Here is a 22,593-nt window from a genome sequence, read left to right on the forward strand (position 1 = left end):
GTAATAAAAACAATAAACGTAAATACAAGGAATAATGCTCTATAATGTATAGCTAAAAACGGATAAGTTTGTCGATTTACGATGAAGTATTTGTAGGTACTTTGTCACAGTTGCCAGTCAGCAAGACAACAGTCGATAATTCTGTACAGTGTACGCACTAAACTATTAATTGTTATTTTTGGATGATATAGCTTACTCATACTTATTTCACTAATATGAATTCACACAGCAACAAAATTGTACAATAACAAATATGTGTCCCGAGTTGAAATTAAATTATTATCCTTATTACCTTGTTATCAAAAGTTTTAAATAGAAGTAAGTACCACTGAACTAGGCTGAATTAAATTTTTAATTTCTTTGCTGTTGAAAACTTTCATTTATAACCATTTTATATTATCTAAAATCCAAATTATAAATTATAATATTGGTATAAATAGATTTATTTTGAAAATCATTATAATTTAATTTTAGTTAAAGTTTAAATTTACATAGTTCAGCCCGAACGGCCTTGGAAAGCCGGCGGCCCAGTAGGACTATTCCCACTATCCCACCTGGCCAGTCCGCCTCTGGTGTGGATGGTTCAACAAATACAAAAAAAGAAACAATAAAAGTGATAAAAATTTTGAAAAGATGTTTTTAAAATGTAATAAACATTTATTTAATAAATAAATTCAGTAAAAATGATAATAAACCTACTTTAAAAAACCAAAAGTATTTGAAAAGTATTCCAAATACTTTAGGTAAAAAATAAAAACTTAAGGTATACATTTTAAACTACAAAATAAATTGCATATTTTGATGAATTTCATGAAAATTTGAACTTGAAATGCTTATAAAAAATTATTTGGACTATGCACTTTTAATATATTTTAATTGACATAACTTATGAAAATTTTTACTGAATTTTAAAGCATTTTTACATCAAAAACAAAAATTGTATCTAACATAAAAAAGTTAAAAATTTAAAATGCCTATTAGGAAAAAAATATTTTGAAAATTATTTCATATCTATTAATTGCTCACTTAATATATTCGATGAAAATTAAAGTTTTTAATATTATTTATTTTTAGGTTATGACAAAATAGGCTTTGCTGAAATTGGTTTGAGTATAAAATCTCGTTTTACCTTCTTTTTTTCCTGGTTATTTTGGATTTTGGATTTTGACTATTTTATTTTTTTCACTTTTAACCCTTTAATATGTCATTTAGATTCAATTTTCTACTAGCAATCATCCTCAAATCTAAACATTTTTAATACTCCTAAAGGTCTAAAGACACACTAAAAAAAATCATACATTATTTTAATATCATAACATTCATGGCTTCAATAAAAATCTAAATTCTAAACTAAGCGTGAAAATTTGTTATTTAAGTAATACCTAACAAAATTTTTCAAGGTTTTACAATGATAATTTTTTGAATTACAACATTCCAAGAATTGATTGATGAAAAATTGTTATTCTACGTTTAAATATCCATGTTGATCAACATTTTAACTTCAAAAAAATAAATAAATAATGATAATAAAATACCTAATTTAAAATATTTTGGGTGTTTTATCATGTCAAGGGAATTATAATATTAATTTATTTGGTATTTTTAGTTTTTACTTTCGACCCTGCAAAGTAAAATATTACCTTCAATTTTTGATTACGAAATTAGGAAAGTAGGAACCACCCTCATTATTGAAGAATAAAGACAACTTTGTTGTAAAAAGTTACCGAAAACAAAAATTTAAATAATTTACTGTTCAGAATTCTAAAATGTATAAATGTATCAAAATTCAAAATTATAGGTCACGTGTAAAATGTAAATATTATATTTAAAAATCAAATTTGAATTCGTATCGATCTTATTATTTTATTTTTTCTAGTTTAACACGTAATATTATATTATTCTTTTTACACTTTTATATTTGATGGCGTATTTGTAGCCTGTATAATTAATCAATTCATATCCGTCGTGTTTATTATTTTTTTTATAATTTATGATAATGATTTTAAATACATATTTTTGTTCATCACAATGACTAATAAAAGATAAATTAATTACACTTCCTTTGGGCATTAAATTTCTAATCGTTCCTCACACGTGTCGTCGTGTTTTAAGAATTATAATATTTGAGTCTATCCGTTTTCAAAGAAAGAAAATACATGCTTATAAAGGGTTGCAATGTAATATGATCTTGATATGAAAACCACATCTATAATAGTCATCCCGTATAATGTATAATATCATATGATATTAAAAAAATAATGATGTACCTATATCTCTTGCATACCTAATATAATTATAAACTAAAGTGCATACTCAACACATAGTTACTTTAATCTATATCATACTTTGTGTTACCTGATGGCTGAACTATGACACTGTGTAATATAATGAGTATTTATGATTTATGTTGTACCTAACTGTGTACCGTGTACGTTAACTATTTTTGATTCTAAGCAAAGAAAAGATTATATATTACAATATGTATTATTTTGATTTGAATGAGTCAATACATTTTCAAATTAGTGACATTTTTGGCAATCTTGTAACCATATGAATTTTAGATAACATCCGAATTGGTTCGTGGTATATTTTATTCGATGAACGTATTAACGATACCTATACGTGTATTGATTGAAAAATGTATTGCCAATATTTTAAGCATATAGTATATACGTTTTGTATTATCTTAGGTATAATTTACTATAAAATAATATGTAGAATTGTCGTCGTAATTAAGTATTTCTAATTTAATTTACTGATTTCATGTATTGTAACTTTTTCACAAATAAGTTAAGAGAGTAAAAAAATAAATAATCTTATCAGAAAAGTAATAAAATATAAATTAAACATCATTGATAGATTATTTTTTTCAATTTAGTCCCCAATACATTCACAAATTCAAAATAAATTAATATATACCTCACAGTTATTATTCCAACATTTGAAATCCCTGCAATCTACATATTATTATGACTTGTAGCATTAGTAGGTACTGCACGACGCATGTGTTCCGTTAATACTCATACAATAATAGAGTATATTATAATTAAATTTGTGTGAACAACAATTTAAGTTTTTTTTATAATCAAGGAAATAGAAAAAAAAATCATAACAACTGTTGCAGTGTTTCTCACCGCAGAAGTTTAGGTACTAGTCCAACACGTGGGTATTTTTCATTCTGAAGTTTTTATTTCATTATTTTCTAATGCCGTTTTATTGGTTGCTGCGCATAATCTTTATTATGTAAATTCGTTGTTTTTTTTTTTGTAAAGTAATGAAAATATCTTTAAGCTATTAAGTATTCTAGTATACCTTTCTTTTTGCCTTTAATATGTATGAATCTGCATTTCATTATTATAACTTAATTATATCGTACTAATCTAATGTATACTCTAGACCAGTGGCATTCAACCGGTGGGTCGCGACCCATTTTTGGGTCGCGATAAATCTTATTTTTAAAATAAAAATAAAATGTATAAAATTAGGTATACAGTGAAACCTCCTTTAACGGACACCTCCAAATAGCGGTCGACATTTAAGCAACCGAGAGTGTCCGGTATTTAGAGGTTTCACAGTATAAGGTAAAAAAAAAAATAATATTATTACTATAATGGATATCAAGTATAATGTTTCATATTACACTTGTGTATGATTTTACGTAGCTAGTAAGATATTGAGATAAGAATTTACGAATAAACTTTGTTATTTATAGAATTAATATACATTGTTATAATTTTTATTTATTCCGTTTTGATAGTACTAATGCAAAGCATAAAGCAATTTTAGCTTTTTTACAAAACTTACGTGGGTCGCAAAAAATGTATGCCTAAAAAAGTGGGTCGCGAGTCCAAAAAAATAGAAGATCACTGCTCTAGATCAAGAAATAAAAACAACTCATTTTCAGTAATTCTTAGACAAAAATAATATCAAGCAAGCTAAAATTTGTAACACCTCTTTTCATTTTTCTATGTAACTTAAGAATATAATTTTAAGTAAATGTTATAAATTTAGAATTTATAAGCGTTTAAAAGTATTAAAAGTGGAGTGGAATGGAACAGAGTCACCTCGCGAAACATTTGTCCACTTTTCAGTTCATCTAAGCTTTAAGTCCTTACAATTATGAACTATTCAAAATTCAGTTTTTATGTACCTATCAGAATAGATACGTTATGAAAGAATCTATTGAAATTTAGCTGTAACAAATTATAATGTAATTACTTAAAATAATTAAAAATAAAGTATTTCAAAAACTTAACAACTTTTCGAGGAAACTAGTGTATACTTTTTTTAAAGAATTAGCCAGTTTATACATACCTAAATATTATATATTTATATGTTATATCTATTTTATGAGATGTTTATAAACAATACGCAATTACTCATGTAGTTTTGTCTGTCTATAAATACTACAAACGTGTTATTATTTTATCATAATAAACAAAACAAATGTTTAGAAAAAAAATACCTGCATAGGTACCTTGTTTAAGAAATATTTTTAGTGTTTATTTTCATCCTCCAAAAAAGTTCTATACACAAATTTTGTTTGGGTAACAGCCCGGGTGACAGTGTGTATTACCACAAATTTCTAGTAATTTCTAGTGCTGAGAAAAATAAGGCCAAGGTATATAAATACGAGTTAATTTTAAGAATATCTAGGATAGTTAACTAACGGCTAGACCAACGGGGCCCTGATACACAATGTTTATTGCAGGGTAAACTTCATTCATATGGAAGTAATTATTATAATATTATAATATTATTGTTTGTATATGAAACATTTTTACAAGTTATTAAAGGGTTTTAAGTGCCAAATAATAGTAATAAGATCCAGTAAACAATTTACAATTTAGTATTGTAACTAAATTTTTGCATCTGTAAAATAAAATATACCTGTAACATTTAGGCCATATTTAATGTACTTATCGAGTATACGTATAATAATATTCCGAGAGTTTAATGACTAATGAGTATATATAGTGATCATTACAACAAATAAATAATACTATAAAGTGTATAGAGCTATTCGAAAAAACCGGAAACCAAATCCCATAATAATTATTGGATTTCTCTTTCTTGAGTTTTAAGAGGACGCTATACCCTTATGTTGTCTTCGTCTAACAATTGTAAAACAAAGCAAAAACCGTTTAGCGCAAGAAAGAACCGAGAAGGCTGCAGACATAACTCAGAAACGAAATTTCCGCCATCTGTGTAATATTATTTTTAGTTTTTGGATATTGGATATTGGAACTACAAAAAAGTTATTCAAGTTTGAAAAAGCACAAAAATTATGGATTTTGGAACAATAAGAACTTTTTCCGTATAAATCAAAACGATATTTCACAGATAATGTTGTAAACTATATTGTACATCAATTTGGAGTCTTACCTATCATTACAGCTTGAGTGGTTGGCCGTAGCTATTTTCCTCCAAAAAAATAAAAAATAATTCTTGACCATTTTCCTCCAATAAATAAAATAACAAAATAGTTAATACTTTTGCATATCCAACAAAAATTATTTGTCAGGTATTATGTTTAATACAAATAAATCAATAAACGTCGCTTTTCAGACATGTTTAAATTAAAATTCCATAGAAACACATCCAACACTATAGACACTATAGTCAACGTAGGTACAATTCGCTATACTAAAAATATAGTCTAAAGTCTTATTGATGCGAGTATATCCTAGACATTCGTGTGTCTGTCTCACTCAATGGTGGTAATCATAATAATTGTTAACAACTGATACACAATATAATATATGTATATGCCCGTAATATGTTATATGCATTGACATATAAAATTATCTATTTGTTTTATATGTCTATGGTTATATGTAGTATGTACGTATCTTTATTAGGCTTAATCGATAGCTGATATACATAGCCGATACCAGAATGTAATCATTAACCGATAAGTGCAAAATGTGATATTTGCTAAAATATTGGAGGAAAATAGACATAATTTTATTACTTTAATCGAAAATTATGTGGAGGAAAACGGTATTTTGATTTTGGAGGAAAATGGAATTGCCCGAGTAGTTTATCCCGCGCAAAACAGTTTTTAGTACAAGTATGTTGTACATTAATTGTCACGGAGACAATAAGATATGCGGATGTATATCAAACTTAATGAGAGAAAAATTTAATGATTTAATATGATCCACCATTTGTATTTTACAATAATATAAAATTATTTCAAGGTTTCTGGTTTACTGTTTACATCCAATGAAATGTGATTATAGTTATATAATTTAGTCGATAAAATGTACAATTTTTTTCAGTCAAACTCTCAATTACTAAGTGTTGTTGAAGTAAATTAATTCAATTTATAATATTGGATTAATTCTTTATTGGGCTACTGCTACTTATAGAATTTTTATTTTTACCTAATAGATTATTTGATTTTTAAGTTCGAATCTTTAATGTAAGCATTCATACCTTTTCTCGGGGCATCTAACGTCGTAACTCAAATTTGTTCATCTTACCTTTGTATATGAATACAAAATGAACAATTTTCTATTTTAATGTGAAAAAAAAATTCTTAATTTATGCTATGATTACGTTCATTCAATTGGTAATTTTATTGTTCTATCCTATACAGGATGTGTGTATTGAATATATCATTCGAATACTAAATACTATATTTATACCTATGTCAAATGTAATGTATTTAATTTTTACTCGTATACGTATTTCGCTGTGTCATCAGAATATTCGATTGTTGCAGTGGGTAACATGTCATCAATTCATCATCATTTTTGTTTTGTAAAACTACTATATATCTCTTTACTTGATAAACAATATTACTTTTATTTGTATTGGACATCAACAATTATAATCGAGTAATAATTGTTATTTGTAGGAAAGTAAAATTATTTAGATAATAGTATAATATATAGATAAAGTTAATATAGGTACGTGTTTAAATATATCAACTAATTAGTACAATTATATTTCTGCAAAAGCATTTAAAATTTAAATATATAATTAATATTGAGCGGAAACGAAGTGTGCAAAATATGCAACTAATTAAAAATATACAATAGGTAGATTATTATACTTATAACTAAATTTTACTTTCAAATTATGTATAATTTATAGCACCTTTTCTTATTATTGGGAGGTATATTTATTATTTATGGATGTAATTCGTAAAGAATAAAATCGCTTAAACAAATATAAAAATATTAATGTATCATCTATATAATTTGTATTTTATAAAATTTAAATCTAAATATCACGAGGACGCCGCACCCACATTTGTTATCTCCGTTCTATAAGTACGTAATAATATCACAGATATAATAATAATATTTTATATCTGTGAATAATATATTGTTATAAGTAGTTTAGGTTTACCTTCGTTCGTTTTATTATTAGGCTAAATTATGGCTTAATATTAAACCTAAATGTTAAATGTAACTACATCGATCATTGTTTTTAAGTGTTTTTTCGATATTTCAATTTCGAAGTGAGTTATGATGATTTTTAATTTTTATTATACTTATATTTTTCACTCACTTTAAATTGAAATGTCGGGAAAAAGCTTCAAACAAACTACTGACAATGTTTTTATCTTTAGTTTTCATATATAATAGATTAATTTACTAAAATAATCGAAACTAAACTTGGACTGCTAAACGTAAATTTGTTATTTTGGACACTTAAAAAACAGAGACAGCAAATTGTGTCCTCTTAGAAGATCTTAATTTCAATAATTATTCAGGAATGTATTTTTGATAAGTTCCATATCATTTATTCACACTATTGTATTATTTATTGTTAAGGTATATTACATGAAAATGATTGGTTTTTAAAACCTATATTTACTTGATATTTTAATGAATATTCCCCTTAATATTCTAATGAATATTTTTTTCAGCTGTCTTATGTTAATGTTCCTGAAAGAAGTATAATTTTTTCAAAAATCCGTAGGCTCTTAAATTCATATCATATAATTGGTGAAATAATAGTTTGTATATATCATATTTATATTTTGTATTATTAATTAAAAAAGTTTTTCTATTCAATTAATAATTGATGTTTGAAATAGTTTCCAGAATTACTGTTTGATGTAAAATTTTATATTATCATATAGCTCTTAGAATATGTATAGCTAGAATAGTTATGATTAAGAAAACGCCATACTTGCCTGACATGTTTTCTCTGTTTAACGCACGTACAACATGACAACTTTACCCACAAATGTACATTCAGTAGTAGAACAAATTTTTTGTGTTAACTTTAATATAAGGTGAATTGACCTATTATCGAATTTAAAGAATTTTGTAAGAACAGGGAATTATGATTTATGTTAATATGTTGCATAATAGTTTTGTTTAAGTACCTACTTATAACTCTTTAAAATTAAAGCCTACGAGATGATAAAATTGGTAAATTGGTTCTAAAGTACTGAATATAAATCGCCATGTTTATATATTATACGTTTATAAGACGTAGACAACATACGCTGGGGCATATTTGTTTTTTTTTTTTTATCAATTATCCCGCGGCAACTTATGCCATTGGGAAGGGGGTGGTACTGTAGATTTATGGAACGGTAAGGTGTGTTACACGTGGGTGAGTTTTGGCAGAATTTTTATTGGGGCACCCGTAGGTTTCTGCCATGCCCCAGAGTGGGGGATGGTGGCACTTGTTCTCCGGACACCGTGACTTGCCCGGAGAAAAATGTCGCCCGATGGTCGAGGATCGAACCCTGTCCGGCGCTGAGCCACAGCCGACGCGTTAGACCGCTCGGCCACCTCATCCCCACCATATTTGTTTGTGCGTCCTTTAAACTGAAGAGTTCATACTAAGAGTGACATGAATATTTTAGAAAGCTTGATATTTTCTGTAATTATCAAAAAATTAAAACATATCAAACTATAATGACCATTTAGCTTAAACTTCCATTTATGTATGTCATATTAAAGTTACTATATAAATGTATTAACTAATATTTCGTAAGAATTATTTCTCATAAAAAATAATTTAATTTTATATTTATATTGATTCATTGTATGGATACAATTATTAATGAATATATTTTAATTTTTATGTGAAACATTCTTAAACAGCTCTGATTATTTTTTATTGGGATGCATTATTTATATATTATTACTAAATTATATTTCAAATACGAAAATAATATTTAATAAATTATAATAGCTAGGTTATCACTTATCGTTATTTATAAAAAAAATATTAATTTCGATTTTACAATATTGATGTGTGTATGTGTTTTTAAGTTTATGTTCTACTATTTTTGGTATGGTTTTGTTCTCCAAAATATTTTATAATGTATTAGGATATAATATGAATTACAAATATTTGATGTACCTATATATTATATTGATTTAAAATTGGGAGTATACTTCTTTTATACACACACACATACAAAATAAAGATAAAGATAAGATAAAAATACATAAATAATTTATTGATGTATACTAACACTAGAAAATTGAGCTTTTTGAACATAGTTTTTTTCAATATACTTATTTACATATTTACTTTGTGTTATTGTTTGCTTGTGTATAGTTGTGTGGAAGTGATTAAAATAGGTTGAGTGTTCACAACTCTTGGTCCTATAGAATCCTATATCATTACCTTTTCAATCGATGTTAAATTAATTAACATTGTTATAATGAGGTTAAATATAAAATTACGAAATAATAAATTTAATAAGGTGACAACGTTTGTTATTATCTTCATCTTCCAAGTATGTAACATTACAAATTTTCTTTCAGTAGTTAACGATTAGTTTCGTTTATTTTCATAATGAAATGTAGAGTCAATTGACAAATTATTATAATTACATTTAGAGTTACAAACATTAATTGGTTTTCTCCAAAAATTTTTGTTAATATTTTAATTTGTAAGTGACTAAAGTAACATTTTCGAAATGTTATTTTAAAAACATTGATCTTAAGTGCTGTTGAACGTTCCATAAATTCAATCAGAATATTTAAAAGCCAAAAAAGATACATACAGAAATTTAATTTTGAGTCCCTCCCTTCACTTATAGCTCACCTTAGTAAGCATATGATTGTAAATAATAATAATAATACAACTTTGATTGGTTTATAATATAGAACTGTGGTTGTATACATTTATCAAAATGTTTTGTTGGTTAAGTGGTAGTTCATATGCATTTGGAAAATACTAAGGAGACAAGAAATTACCTATTCTAAGTACCATCTAAAATATTTTTCTGATCTTAAACATTATTGTAAACCTAATGCATTCCTCATTTTGCTCAGAATCTAAAATTGAATTGTTGAATATGTAGCTATATCTAAAATTCTTATTTAAATTTAACTGATAATATGCAATTTTCACCATAATTATTAATTGGTTATTAATAATTTATGCATATTATTAAAAATTAAAAAGAATTATCTATTGAATTGTAAAATTATTTATAGTTAATTCGTAATTGTTATAAGTTGAAATTAGTTATTCTTGAAAATACACTTTTATCTATAAAAAAAGTGTGACTATATATTTTTACATTTACGTCTAAAATGATGATCGGAACTTTGAAGAATGTTGTTTCTATAATTGTATGTGATTTTAATTGTATTGTTCGATGTAATGACATGACAACCATAATGCCTATGCAAATGTTTTGGTTGTTTTATTTTAATTTATAAGTAGTATAATACTAGAGAGTGGATTTTTAGGTTTTTACATATAGGTACATTTATGATTTATTTATTGACTGAATGAATCCGAAGGTGAAAAATGTGGACGATATATCTATTATGGAATTCGTTTGAAAAAACTTATTTTGGATATTAAAGCACAATTTGGAAATTATTTAGCCTATAGGAAAATCCTGATTTCTAGGTGGTCCTATCGGCCCATGTAAGTTGTGACTAATGAAAAAGGAAAAAAGTGCTCAGAACCAGTGAATTCTACTTTGAAATAATACCTATAATTTTGCTATGATAGCAAATCAAAACTAAAACACTTAACATTATAGTATCAGGTTTCAAAATTAATATTTCTTGCTCTTTTCAAATCCAGTCTCTTATTAAAAATATTTATTTAAATACTATAATATTTTTCATTCTTTCCTCTTATTTTAGAGGCAAGACTGGCCTTACTTCCCTTACCTAATGAACTGCCCATCTGAAATGAGCATCTATTTAAATCTTAGAATATGATTTTCTATATAATATAAGAAGAACGTTAGTTATTTTTTCTTATTTCAATATCTTTTAAAGTGGTTGAATTCTATTTGTGTTAAGCATTTAATTTTTAACTGTGGGTATTTCATAAATTTCTACCATAATTCAGATTTAATGTTAGAAAATTAATTTATAATTGATAATTTAACCTTAGAGAACCCTTGCCTAATTTGTATAACAGCTTTTTTGTATTAAGATACATAAAATAAGAAATTTATATCACTATGCTTATGTAACTGAATGTTTATAATTTTCAGGTGGAATGACTGACCAAATTGATAATCAATTCAATAATTATGCATTTATTGAACCGAAATTATTTAATGCAAGACATAAAAGAGAAATTCAATCAACCAAAATAAATCCGGTTAGTTGTTAATTTATTTTAAATTCTATGAAAATAATTAATTAATAATACTAATATTGTTTGTTTGTCGTTTTTGTTTTGTGTAATTTTCAATAACTAATTTTTAAATGCAATTATTTCACAGTTGTTTAAATAGTGCAGACTCTAGATCATATTAAAATATATTATTAAATTATTTTAAATGTGACATTAATGTAACTGGGTTTCCGCTATTGTAATAATTATAATAAATAAATCAATCATATGGACTATGTTATAAGTTATATTACTGATAATTCCTACAGATTTTACTTGTTAAAATGAATGCACATTTTAAATATATGATAAATATTATTGTATATTTCCTGATTACATGCCTATATATATAATCAAACAGTTTAAAAATATTAAAATTTTGTCCTAAAACTATAAACAATAAAATATTTACCTAGCAGACAATGTTTGATGGAAGACCATAGTTCGGGAATATATAAAAAATTAGGTATATATAATAGTGTCAATTCATTATACGGAGAAGTATCTTATTTTAAAAGTTTTCCAACTGTCCCGACGAATACTTTTAAGATACCTAAATGTTAGGTATTTATGAACTTTGTCCCGTTTCTTAAAAAATTTGTAAAAAAAAAAAAATATTTAAACGTAACAAGCTACTTTATATTTTTTTCCACATTCGAAAAAACATTGAATCATATATTCTTATGTAGTATATGGTATGTTTTTTAAATTATAATTAAAAAATATGCATCAACGAGGTTGGTATCATAACTTATTAACCAGGGAAATACTTAGGTGCAACTTTAAAAAAGCGGGTAAGTGGGTACCGCTCTGCTGTACATTAGCGGGTGGGGTGAACCTCTGACTAGGGTAGGTTAAATTTGAATGCAATGATAGGTATCGTTGTATACGAAAAACGATTCTGAACGGAGATGATTTATCAGTCTAGGATATATTATATTTAAATATTGTCATATATTCTATTTTGAAACAAATATATTATTTTTCAATTAGGACGCATTTTGCATAAGGCATGGTTAATCAATTTTTCCAAAAACATTGCATGTAGTTATCATAATTCATAATACCTTAAATTATCATAGATATACATATACCGGGTTTCATAAAAATTTAAAACTCAAACGCTCAAAACATTTATCCTATAATGACGCTTCAAATTTTCTCTATAGCTATTTGAAGCAATACTTATGAAAAACTTAGTGTTGAATTTTTTAACCTTAGATATAAATATAAACAATTTTATGAATTTTGAACTACAAAATTATTTGCAAATATTCATGGTTTTGACGAATTTTTGTCAATATTTGAACTTCAAATGCTAATAACAAAAAATTTTGCGTATGTATTCTTATCATTTTTTAATCACTATAAGAATTAAACTGTATATAGATAACACTAACATAAACATTTGGTAAATATTTTAAATATTTACAGTGATTAGTTTTTGAATTACAACCGTATTAATAAATCGATTTGGTCGAAAATTATAGTTTTGCGTAAAAATTTCCGTTTTTCTGTCATTTTTTTTTTTTGTTTTTCTCGATTTTTTGTTGAAAACTATTGGAAAATGTTAACTTTTGATCTCTATAATGCACCAAGGATTGCACCACTTTTCCATCAGAAACCATCCCCAAAGTTTGAAATTTAAGAATTATTTCGAGTAGTTGTGCTGTACACAGCCACAAAAAAAAACACACAAATCATTGTAAAATCAATACATTCATCACTCCGTTCAGTCTAAAATATTCAATTACGAAAAAAATACATTCAGATTTTATGGGTTCGTTTTTTATCGGTTGCTATGGTAAAATAATTTATTATTCATTAGTTACGAGAATAGTAACTTAGATATTGTTAAGCAAAATTATAACGTCATATAACTTATAAGTTAATTAATTTCATTGTCAATTTTTCTATTGTTTGGTTGCCATCATGGTAACTGTAACTCGAAATCGGTAAAAAAAAATTGTATCTCTAGCCCAAGATAATGTATACACTATACAGTATACATAATGTAATATGTTCAACTTGAAAAGAAATTATTTATTGTTATTAGTTTAATACAATGATACATTTGTTCAAAAAATTAATTCGTAAATTACTAGCAATTTTATAACATAAAAAGAAGTTGAATGTCTAAACAAATTAATAGAAGAATCAATTTTAACTAAAAATATTTACCAGGTACCTATGAAAATTACTGAAAAACATTTGTGACACATTTTCAGAGTATTATTATTATTATTATTGAGTTAATAAATCCAATATTAAGCAAATTATTGATATTATGTGGGTTACTAGTTACTTTAAAAAATATAGAAATTATTTCTGGTAGAAAAATATGAACAATTTATTGACTGATAAAAATTGAGTTGAATAGACATTTGAACCATGCTATAAAGTTGTGATACACGGACATTTTTCAGAATTTCATGATCTTTTGTTAGTAAAAAAATAGAACGGGAAATAAACACTCACCCAAAAAATATTGACTAAAAATTACAACTACCTATGTTAAGAGGATGTAAATGACATTCATTGTTTCTGTCTTAGAAGTGCGTAACATAGCTAATTTAAGCTCAGCAGATTACGCGTGGCTTAAAAAATTGGAGTGAATCGACCTATTATGAAACTTGATGGTTAGAGCATTATCTGCTTTTGTATGTTGGTTTTTTTACGATATTTCAATCTTTAACTAAGTTATAAGGATTTTTAATCTACAATATATTATATAACAGGGGTCACCAATTAATTAATTAATTATTTTCCGCGGGCCACATTAAGAATTCGAAAAATTCTCGCGGGCCATAAAAATTCAAAATACATAGTATTTATTATAATATGCCGGTTGGCCAAAAATATTTTATTTCTAAATAAAAAAAATATACACTTATTAATTATTTAACTAAAACTAATGAAAATATAATTATATTATTGGCTTTTTCTCTCAGTCTGCGGGCCGCCATTTGGTGACCCCTGTTATATAAGCATAACTTGCTAAAAATATGAACTATCATAAGGCACTAACATACAAACACAAATAATGTTCTTACCATCAAGTTTCATAAAAGGTCGATTCACTCAAATTTTTAAATTAGCGAAGCTATACGTGATCTGCTCAACGTAAATTTGCCATAATTATGCGCTTGTAAGGCGGAAACAACAAATGTCAGTGTTACGTCCTCCTAAGACGCTGATGTTTCAATTGCAGAGTAATTAAAAGTAATTATTGATATAATTTTTATTTTGTGTCTTATTTTTATCATTTATACTAATTTTTGATGATATTAAAAAAATGTAATTTTATATGTTTTTAATTGGTTAAAATAACAGTTATCAAGAATGGTGATTTTTTCTTTACTTAACCTTGTTATTTATTTAACTAAAATTATACTTATATTGTTATATAATTGCGATTATATTTTAATATATTCTTTTTTTATTACTTTAAATATTAAAAGATTAATTTAATATGCTGCTGTAAAAAAAAAAAATAACACACTTCCTCAATTTTCACACCTCTATCACGATAGTCATTATAATTACACAAATAACTAACGTTATCATAGGGGTTTCGAAATTCTGAGTGTTCATGTTATATTACATTTTTGAAACAAATTTATTGTTGGTAAAGAAGAGAAAATGCTTCTATAATCTAAACTCTATCTGATGTTTGATGTTTTGATTACATCTGTATGATAGCTCACTGGTGCAACAGATGACTCATAATTTAATATTATATTACGTATATTTATGCTGCACCTAAGCCGATTGAAGAATATTAGAATAATAGGTACCTACTAATTACAATATATACATGCACAATTATACAATGTAGGTACCAAAACAAAAATTATTATTATTATATCTTACATATTAAAAGGAAAATTTCGAAACAGTTATAGAAAATCCTAGTTTATTATTTGTTTCTGTTGGATTAGGTAGGTATACTTCTTAATTTTAATACATTCAAAATATTTATTTAATATAACTATGTTTTTACGCGATGATTCATCTCTGAATTTTGGTTCTCTGTGCCGATTTGCAATAATGAATGGTCGTTGGATTCTTGATATTACAACACCAAAATGTATTTAAAAAAAATTAATCCAATTTTACATTTATACCATTAGATTGCTGATGTGACTTTTGCTTGATAGATGGCTTGATTATTATAGATCTCTGTAAGGATGGGCCTTGCCACTTTGGATACTAATATATTAAGAGCCAAGAGGACGCTACACCCGCGTCCCGCATGTGTTGTCTCCGTCTTACAAGTGCGTAACATCTTATGGCAAAATCTGTTTAGCGCGGGACAACTGTTCTCCCTCAATATTTATGATAGAATTTTCAAAATTTCACAACGCAAAGGTAAGAACTTTATCTGTGTCATAGCGTCGTTATTTTTTTGATAGCACAAACCAATAATTTTAAGCAATTTAATGAAAAAATAAAAAATAAATGTATTTTATTAAGCTTATATTATAACTTTAATTATATTTATGTTATCAAAAAAATAACGACACTATGACACAGATAAAGTTCTTGCCTATGCGTTGTGAAATTTTGAAAATTCTATTATAAATATTGAGGGAGGACAGTTGTCCCGCGTTAAACAGATTTTACTATGTTATACTACGTTTGTAAGACGGAGACAATACATGCGGGTGTGGCGTCCTCTTAATTTAAAAATATTTATCAGTTACCAAATATCAATGCATCGTTAAAATATTGGCTGGTAATAACACAGCCTCTTAATTTATTACATTGCATCTACAATTAGAGTTCATGGGGACGCAAATAATTATATTATCTAAATTTCAAATTCAAAACACTATTAGTCATATTTCTGCATGTTGATTTAGATAGGGTTTCCGGTATTTTGTTGCGACTATAGCTAACCGTTATGGGTGTTTCTAGGACCTTTAAATTTAGAATCATAAATTATTGAGTCATTATATTTTATTTTAACAATAACAATAAATTATGAGTAAATTACTAATTGTAGTTAATTATAGAATTGGGTATAAGATTGTCAGTATTTAGTACTAAAGTCTACGTCTTAAATAAATGTTAGGATATACTATTAAAAACGAAACTATTTTAGTCATGATTCATGACACATAGACAATTAACACGAGAATACGACAATAATATTTCACTATTATAAATAAAAACAATTTTTGCATTTCGTTTACTGTAATTTCCAGGTACATTATTTTATTTTTAAGTGCATTTTTTAATCCCTCTATTTAAACTTTAAAGTGACGTTGAATAGACATTTAATACTCAGTTTTCATACATGTGCCGCACATTTTAAAATTTTAAATACTTCAACGATTTATATACCTTAAATTATGCATTAAATAAAATAATATTAACTTAAGATGTTGGTAGGTAACCTAAAAATACCAAGAATACATAATACCGTATAATATGAGATAGTTGGTATTCATCAAATATGCTCATAAAATCATATTTAAACAAAAAGGTTACAACATTATCATCTTTTCATTTTTTATTACCTTTATAATTTTAATTACAGAAAAAAAACTATTATAAATACAGAAAAAATACGATTTAAAATAATTATTGAGTTGCTAGAGTTAGAATTTATGAGTTAGTGATTTTTATGTTTGTTTTATTATTTTTATTTTTTGTACTTGTAGAATGGCCTGGAGCATGCTCATGGTATTACTTTAGTATTTGTCGACAAACAACAAGAATATATTATTGATCTCAGCCTCAATAGGTAAGTTAAAAATATTATTAAACCAACAAAAATAGTAATCAATATAAAACTAATTTATTTTATAACTTTTTACAGAGGACTAATCCCAGTTAATTATTTTGAAAAACATCAGAAAAATGGAGCTCATGTAATAAATAGACCAAAAGCAAATGTAAATTTACATTTTTATTTTATTATAAATAGTATTAAAATTTAGTCATATTCAGTTAATTTATAATTAAATTAATAGGAACTTGAATTTTGCAACTATAATGGTAAAATTCGTCATTTGCCGAATTCCTGGGCAGCAATTTCTACATGTGATGGCATAAGGTTATTATAATAACTACTTTTAAAATAAAAAAAGTAAATATGATTAAATAATTAGTGATTTTGATTTTTGTAGAGGAATGTTTTTTGATGGGATTTCATACCATTATATTGAAAATGTTGAACGCAAATCAGGTGACAAGTACCATATTTTGTACAAACATGAAGATCTTAGAACTAATTATACATGTGGTAAGTGATTACAAAATCATTTTTTGAATTTTAAACATAACATTTTAATTTTCAGGATTTCCTAGTTCACTTGAATTTACATCTAATGAACTCAAACGCGTAAGGAGATTTATTTTTAGTGATAACAACATACTTTGATATATTGATATAAGTTTTGTATCTACCTATATCATTTTTGCAGGGGAAAAGAAGTACGAGGTCTTTTAAGGGACCATACAATCAAAATGAAAACTCTAGATTTATTGAATTGGTACTTGTTGTTGACCAAGAAGAGTATAAGTTTTTTAATAATGAATTGTCAAAAGTTTATCAGCATACTAAAGATATTGCAAATATAATTAATTCTGTAAGCTGTAACTGCCCTCTAATATTTTAACATTGCATGAAATGTTATTGTTATTTTTATTTTTTTCAGCTTTATATACCACTAAATATATTCATCACACTTGTTGGAGTAGTTGTATGGACTGAACATAATGAAATTACATTAGTGTCAAATGGTGACACTACATTGACTAATTTCTTAAACTATCGTCGTGAAAGTCTTCTCAAAGATCATCCTAATGATAATGCTCAATTACTAACGTACATATTATTTTTCTTTAAGAGTCATAAATATTATATGATTTATTTATTTATTTTTTTTTTCAGAAAATTCCAATTTGAGAATGGTATTGTTGGTAAAGCTTTAAAAGGACCTATATGTACCTATGAATTTAGTGGTGGTGTAAATAGCGACCACAGTTTTGTACGGGGTTTGGTAGCGACAACTATAGCACATGAAATAGGTCACAACTTGGGTATGGAACATGATACATCTGAGTGTGATTGCCCAGCTGATCGATGTGTTATGGCACCTTCTTCAGGGTAAAATGATTGTTAAATTTCAATTTTGCTAACAATGTATTTAATTTTATATTTTTGTTCAGAGCACAGAGCCCAACCCACTGGAGTTCTTGTAGTATGGAATATTTAGCACTAGCGTTTGAGCATGGAATGGACTACTGTTTAAGAAATAAACCTGTTGGGTAAGTTTATCAACCATAATTGTTAATGTATTCCTCACATTTTCTTTTAAATAACATATATTTTGTGTAATTATATATATTTACTCAAGTTTTATGCTTCTATTGTTAGATTATTTGGAAGCCCAGAGTGTGGTAATAGTTTTGTAGAAGATGGAGAACAGTGTGATTGTGGAATGAAAGATATGTGCAAAAATCCTTGTTGCAATCCAGAAACATGCATGTTTTATGAAAACGCCACCTGTGCTACAGGAAAATGTTGTGATTTAAATGTAATTTGAAAATGCCATTTGAATTTTTAGTATATATTCAATATGCTATACTTAAAAATAAATTTAATTTTCATAGACTTGTAGCTTAAAGTTTGCTGGTGTAGAATGTAGATCAGCTTCAAATAAATGTGATTTACCTGAGTACTGTACTGGAGATTCAGAGTATTGCCCTGATAATGTATTCAAATTTGATGGATCTACTTGTGAAACAAATAAGGTTTGTTTTAAACTGTATGGTATTTGAATTTTTAAATCTGTTTTTTTTCTTAAAGTTAAGTATTAAAAATTACATGTTATAGAATATTTTAAAGAATTATATTGCTAAAAAAAATACAAATACTTTCTAACCAAGTATTATATTGTTCAATCTTTGAGGCGATAACATAAAAATATAAATTAAATAAAAATGAACATTTGTTATGTCTAAATGCTTTTTTTAATTTATAAATACTTATTATAAAACTTGATTTTAACATGATGTGTGCTTTTAGATTTTGAGCAAAGCGATGAATGTATTGATTTTACCATGATGTGTATTTTTATTTTTTTTTTTTGTGTCTGTTATCACGTTTTGGGGTAGTAAAAGTGCTTCGATTTTCGACTTCAGTTCCTAGTTAGATCAGAAAGTGAATCTAGTTGGTACTTTGGGACTTTGGGGGGTCAAAAGAAAAAAATTCTTAATATTTTTCTAAATAATCGGGATAAACAAACTAAAATTTAAGGGAAAAACGGGAAATTTTACGCCCAATCGATTTTGGTTTTTGATGTAACATTAAAACAAATGACCATAGATACATGAATTTTTCACAGAATGTTTTCTAAATAATCGGGATAAACAAACTAAAAATTAAGGGAAAAATGGGAAATTTTACGCACAATCGATTTTGGTTTTTGATGTAACATTAAAACAAATGACCATAGATACATGCATTTTTCTCAGAATGTTGATATAAGTGTATTCTATCCACCATGCAATTTTCAAAACTTTCGAATTAAGTTGAACTATTCATAGGTATTTGCAATTTTCGATCATTATTAGCTTTTTTTAAATTAATATCGATAAAAATTTATTTGTTGGGTAGAAAAGCTTGAAAATTTAATGCAAGGCTCTTAACATATTGTTACAATAGCAGTTGAAAAATAAAAGAAATTCATAGTCACAATTTTTTTTGTATAAACATTCAAAGTTTGAAATTTGACAAAATATGTAAAAATCACAAAAATTTGCAAATAATTTAAAGCTAGAAAATTATGAAAATTTTTCTTTTTAAATCTAAGATTTGAAAATTTAATACAAGATTCCTTACAAGTTTTTCAATCTTTATCACAAGAAAAATATCCACCAGAAATTCAAATTAAATTTTTATGAGCATTTGGAATTTAAATTTTTACAACATTGGATTTTCACTGGATTTCATATTTAGCGATTTTCTTATTTTGGTGTAACTCTAAAACAAATGACCGCAGATACTTGACATTTTCACTGAATGTTTATATAGGCATTTTCTATATTTGATAAAATTTTCAAAATATTTAGATTTGGTTTGAGCTGTTTACTGACATTTTAATTTTTCAACTTTTTTAGTTTTTTTTTCTATAAATATCGATAAAAATTTATTTGCTGGATAGAAAAGCTTGAAAATTTAATACAAGGCTTCTAACATATTGTAACAATAGCAGTTGAAAAATATTCAAATTTTTACTAAATACGTAAGAATTATGGCAATGTTCAAATTATCTTAGATAGAAATTTATAAAAGTTTTTTAATAATATATAATATATCCTAGATAGATAAACCGTCTTCGCTTAGAATCGTTTTTTTGTATACAATGATAAAATGTCATTGGGTTCTAATTTAATTTCATCCATTACAGTAACCCACTTGTAATCTACTGTACATCAGAGCGACATCCACAACTTACCTGCTTTTTATACATGTTCATATGTTCATTAATTAACTTCAAGTATAACATTATACTTTATCATTTTTTTTTTTTTACAGGCATTTTGTTTTGATGGTTCTTGTCGTACTCATGCAGATCAATGCCGTTTATTATGGGGTCCTACTGGAGAATCATCTGCGAAAGAATGTTACAATATGAATAATAAAGGTACACCACAAGGTAACTGTGGTTACAATCGTCTGAACAAGTCTTATGTAAAATGTGCTCAAGAGTAGGTTAATTTTTTTTAATTATAATTCATTAATATGATGTTTGGTTTTTATTTTATTTATTTATTCAATTTAGAAATTTAAAATGTGGAATGTTACAATGTAAACACAAAAACGAACGTTTAGAATTTGGTATGGAGACTGTATCCACTGTATCGCACACATTCTTTAACAATGATGGATTAATGATACCTTGTAGAACTGCTATTATAGACTTGGGTCTAAGTGATGTTGATCCTGGTTTAACTCCAGATGGTGCATATTGTGGTGAAAATAAGGTTTGTACTATCATAATATTGTCTATAAACATTTTATTCAATTTCATAGAATGATTTATTGATTTGAATTTTTAAGATGTGTGTGAAACAAAAATGCATATCAGTAGAGGATTACAGAAAACAAAATAATAATTGTAAAAATGATTGTAATGGCAATGGAGTGTGTAACAGCAAAGGCAATTGTCACTGTAAAACTGGTTATGGTCCACCATACTGTGATAATCCTGGACCTGGTGGGAGTGAAGATTCTGGACCAGCATCCAGTCCAAACAGTACTTATTTAATGTTCATTATTTTATTGCGTTAATTTATTGTATTCACATATTTTTTTTTTATTTTAGCGTTTAAAGGATTCATGACTGGAATGTATGTTCTTACATTTGGGGCCATTCCGCTCTTGTTAGCAGTTTTATTATTCGCTTATTGTTCGAAGAATCATCGATCACCATCTGAATGGAATAAAGCTAACCGCAAAAAGCTATCGTATGTATCTAAATGTTTGCCATTTATCGAACGTTTGCAACATTTGGTCATTGATGATGGTGATGGTAATAGTAATGCTTGCACTACTACAACAACTAGACCGCTGCCTAGTATAAACACTGTGTCATCTTTAGTTACACAATACAACAATGAAATTTACTTAGAACCATCTAAGACCAGTAGTTTTTATAATAATACATCTAAGCCAATATTAGAAAATGCTTATATCAACAATGCATGTTCTGTAGCACCACCAAATTATATTGATGCTGTGAAATCTCGTCTGAGTAAAAGTGATATTATTATTACAAATCTCTTGTCTACAACTAATCCTCAAGTGAATAGTTATTTGCAAGATGGTGTATGGGGAAATTCAAAATAATTTTTCTTTTACAATTAATTATAATTCATATAGTTTAAGACTACTATGAATTTGAGATTATATATTTATATTAACACTTAAGTCTTGGGAATTCAACCACCTGATAATTTGACACAACTAGTGATCCACAACCTTTATTTTCAATA

The 22,593-nt window shown here is 26.3% G+C and overlaps 1 protein-coding gene across 1 annotated transcript in view; it reads left to right on the top strand.

Annotated features, from left to right (window-relative positions):
- The window catches only part of Meltrin (disintegrin and metalloproteinase domain-containing protein meltrin), a 30,072-nt gene that overhangs the window by 4,418 nt on the left and 3,061 nt on the right, over nt 1-22,593 (top strand). The window contains exons 2-17 of the mRNA XM_015516782.2: nt 11,456-11,565; nt 17,250-17,332; nt 17,408-17,483; nt 17,562-17,644; nt 17,718-17,833; nt 17,889-17,932; nt 18,015-18,179; nt 18,249-18,418; nt 18,485-18,700; nt 18,763-18,861; nt 18,971-19,130; nt 19,207-19,347; nt 21,134-21,306; nt 21,381-21,582; nt 21,659-21,854; nt 21,924-22,065. Coding sequence (XP_015372268.2) covers nt 11,456-11,565; nt 17,250-17,332; nt 17,408-17,483; nt 17,562-17,644; nt 17,718-17,833; nt 17,889-17,932; nt 18,015-18,179; nt 18,249-18,418; nt 18,485-18,700; nt 18,763-18,861; nt 18,971-19,130; nt 19,207-19,347; nt 21,134-21,306; nt 21,381-21,582; nt 21,659-21,854; nt 21,924-22,065 — 2,176 coding nt within the window. The remainder of the gene's footprint in view (nt 1-11,455; nt 11,566-17,249; nt 17,333-17,407; nt 17,484-17,561; nt 17,645-17,717; nt 17,834-17,888; nt 17,933-18,014; nt 18,180-18,248; nt 18,419-18,484; nt 18,701-18,762; nt 18,862-18,970; nt 19,131-19,206; nt 19,348-21,133; nt 21,307-21,380; nt 21,583-21,658; nt 21,855-21,923; nt 22,066-22,593) is intronic.

Source organism: Diuraphis noxia, unplaced genomic scaffold, assembly GCF_037042655.1.
Source record: "Diuraphis noxia isolate RWA-SAM2 unplaced genomic scaffold, SU_Dnox_SAM2 contig0004, whole genome shotgun sequence".
NCBI classification, from domain to species: domain Eukaryota; kingdom Metazoa; phylum Arthropoda; class Insecta; order Hemiptera; family Aphididae; genus Diuraphis; species Diuraphis noxia.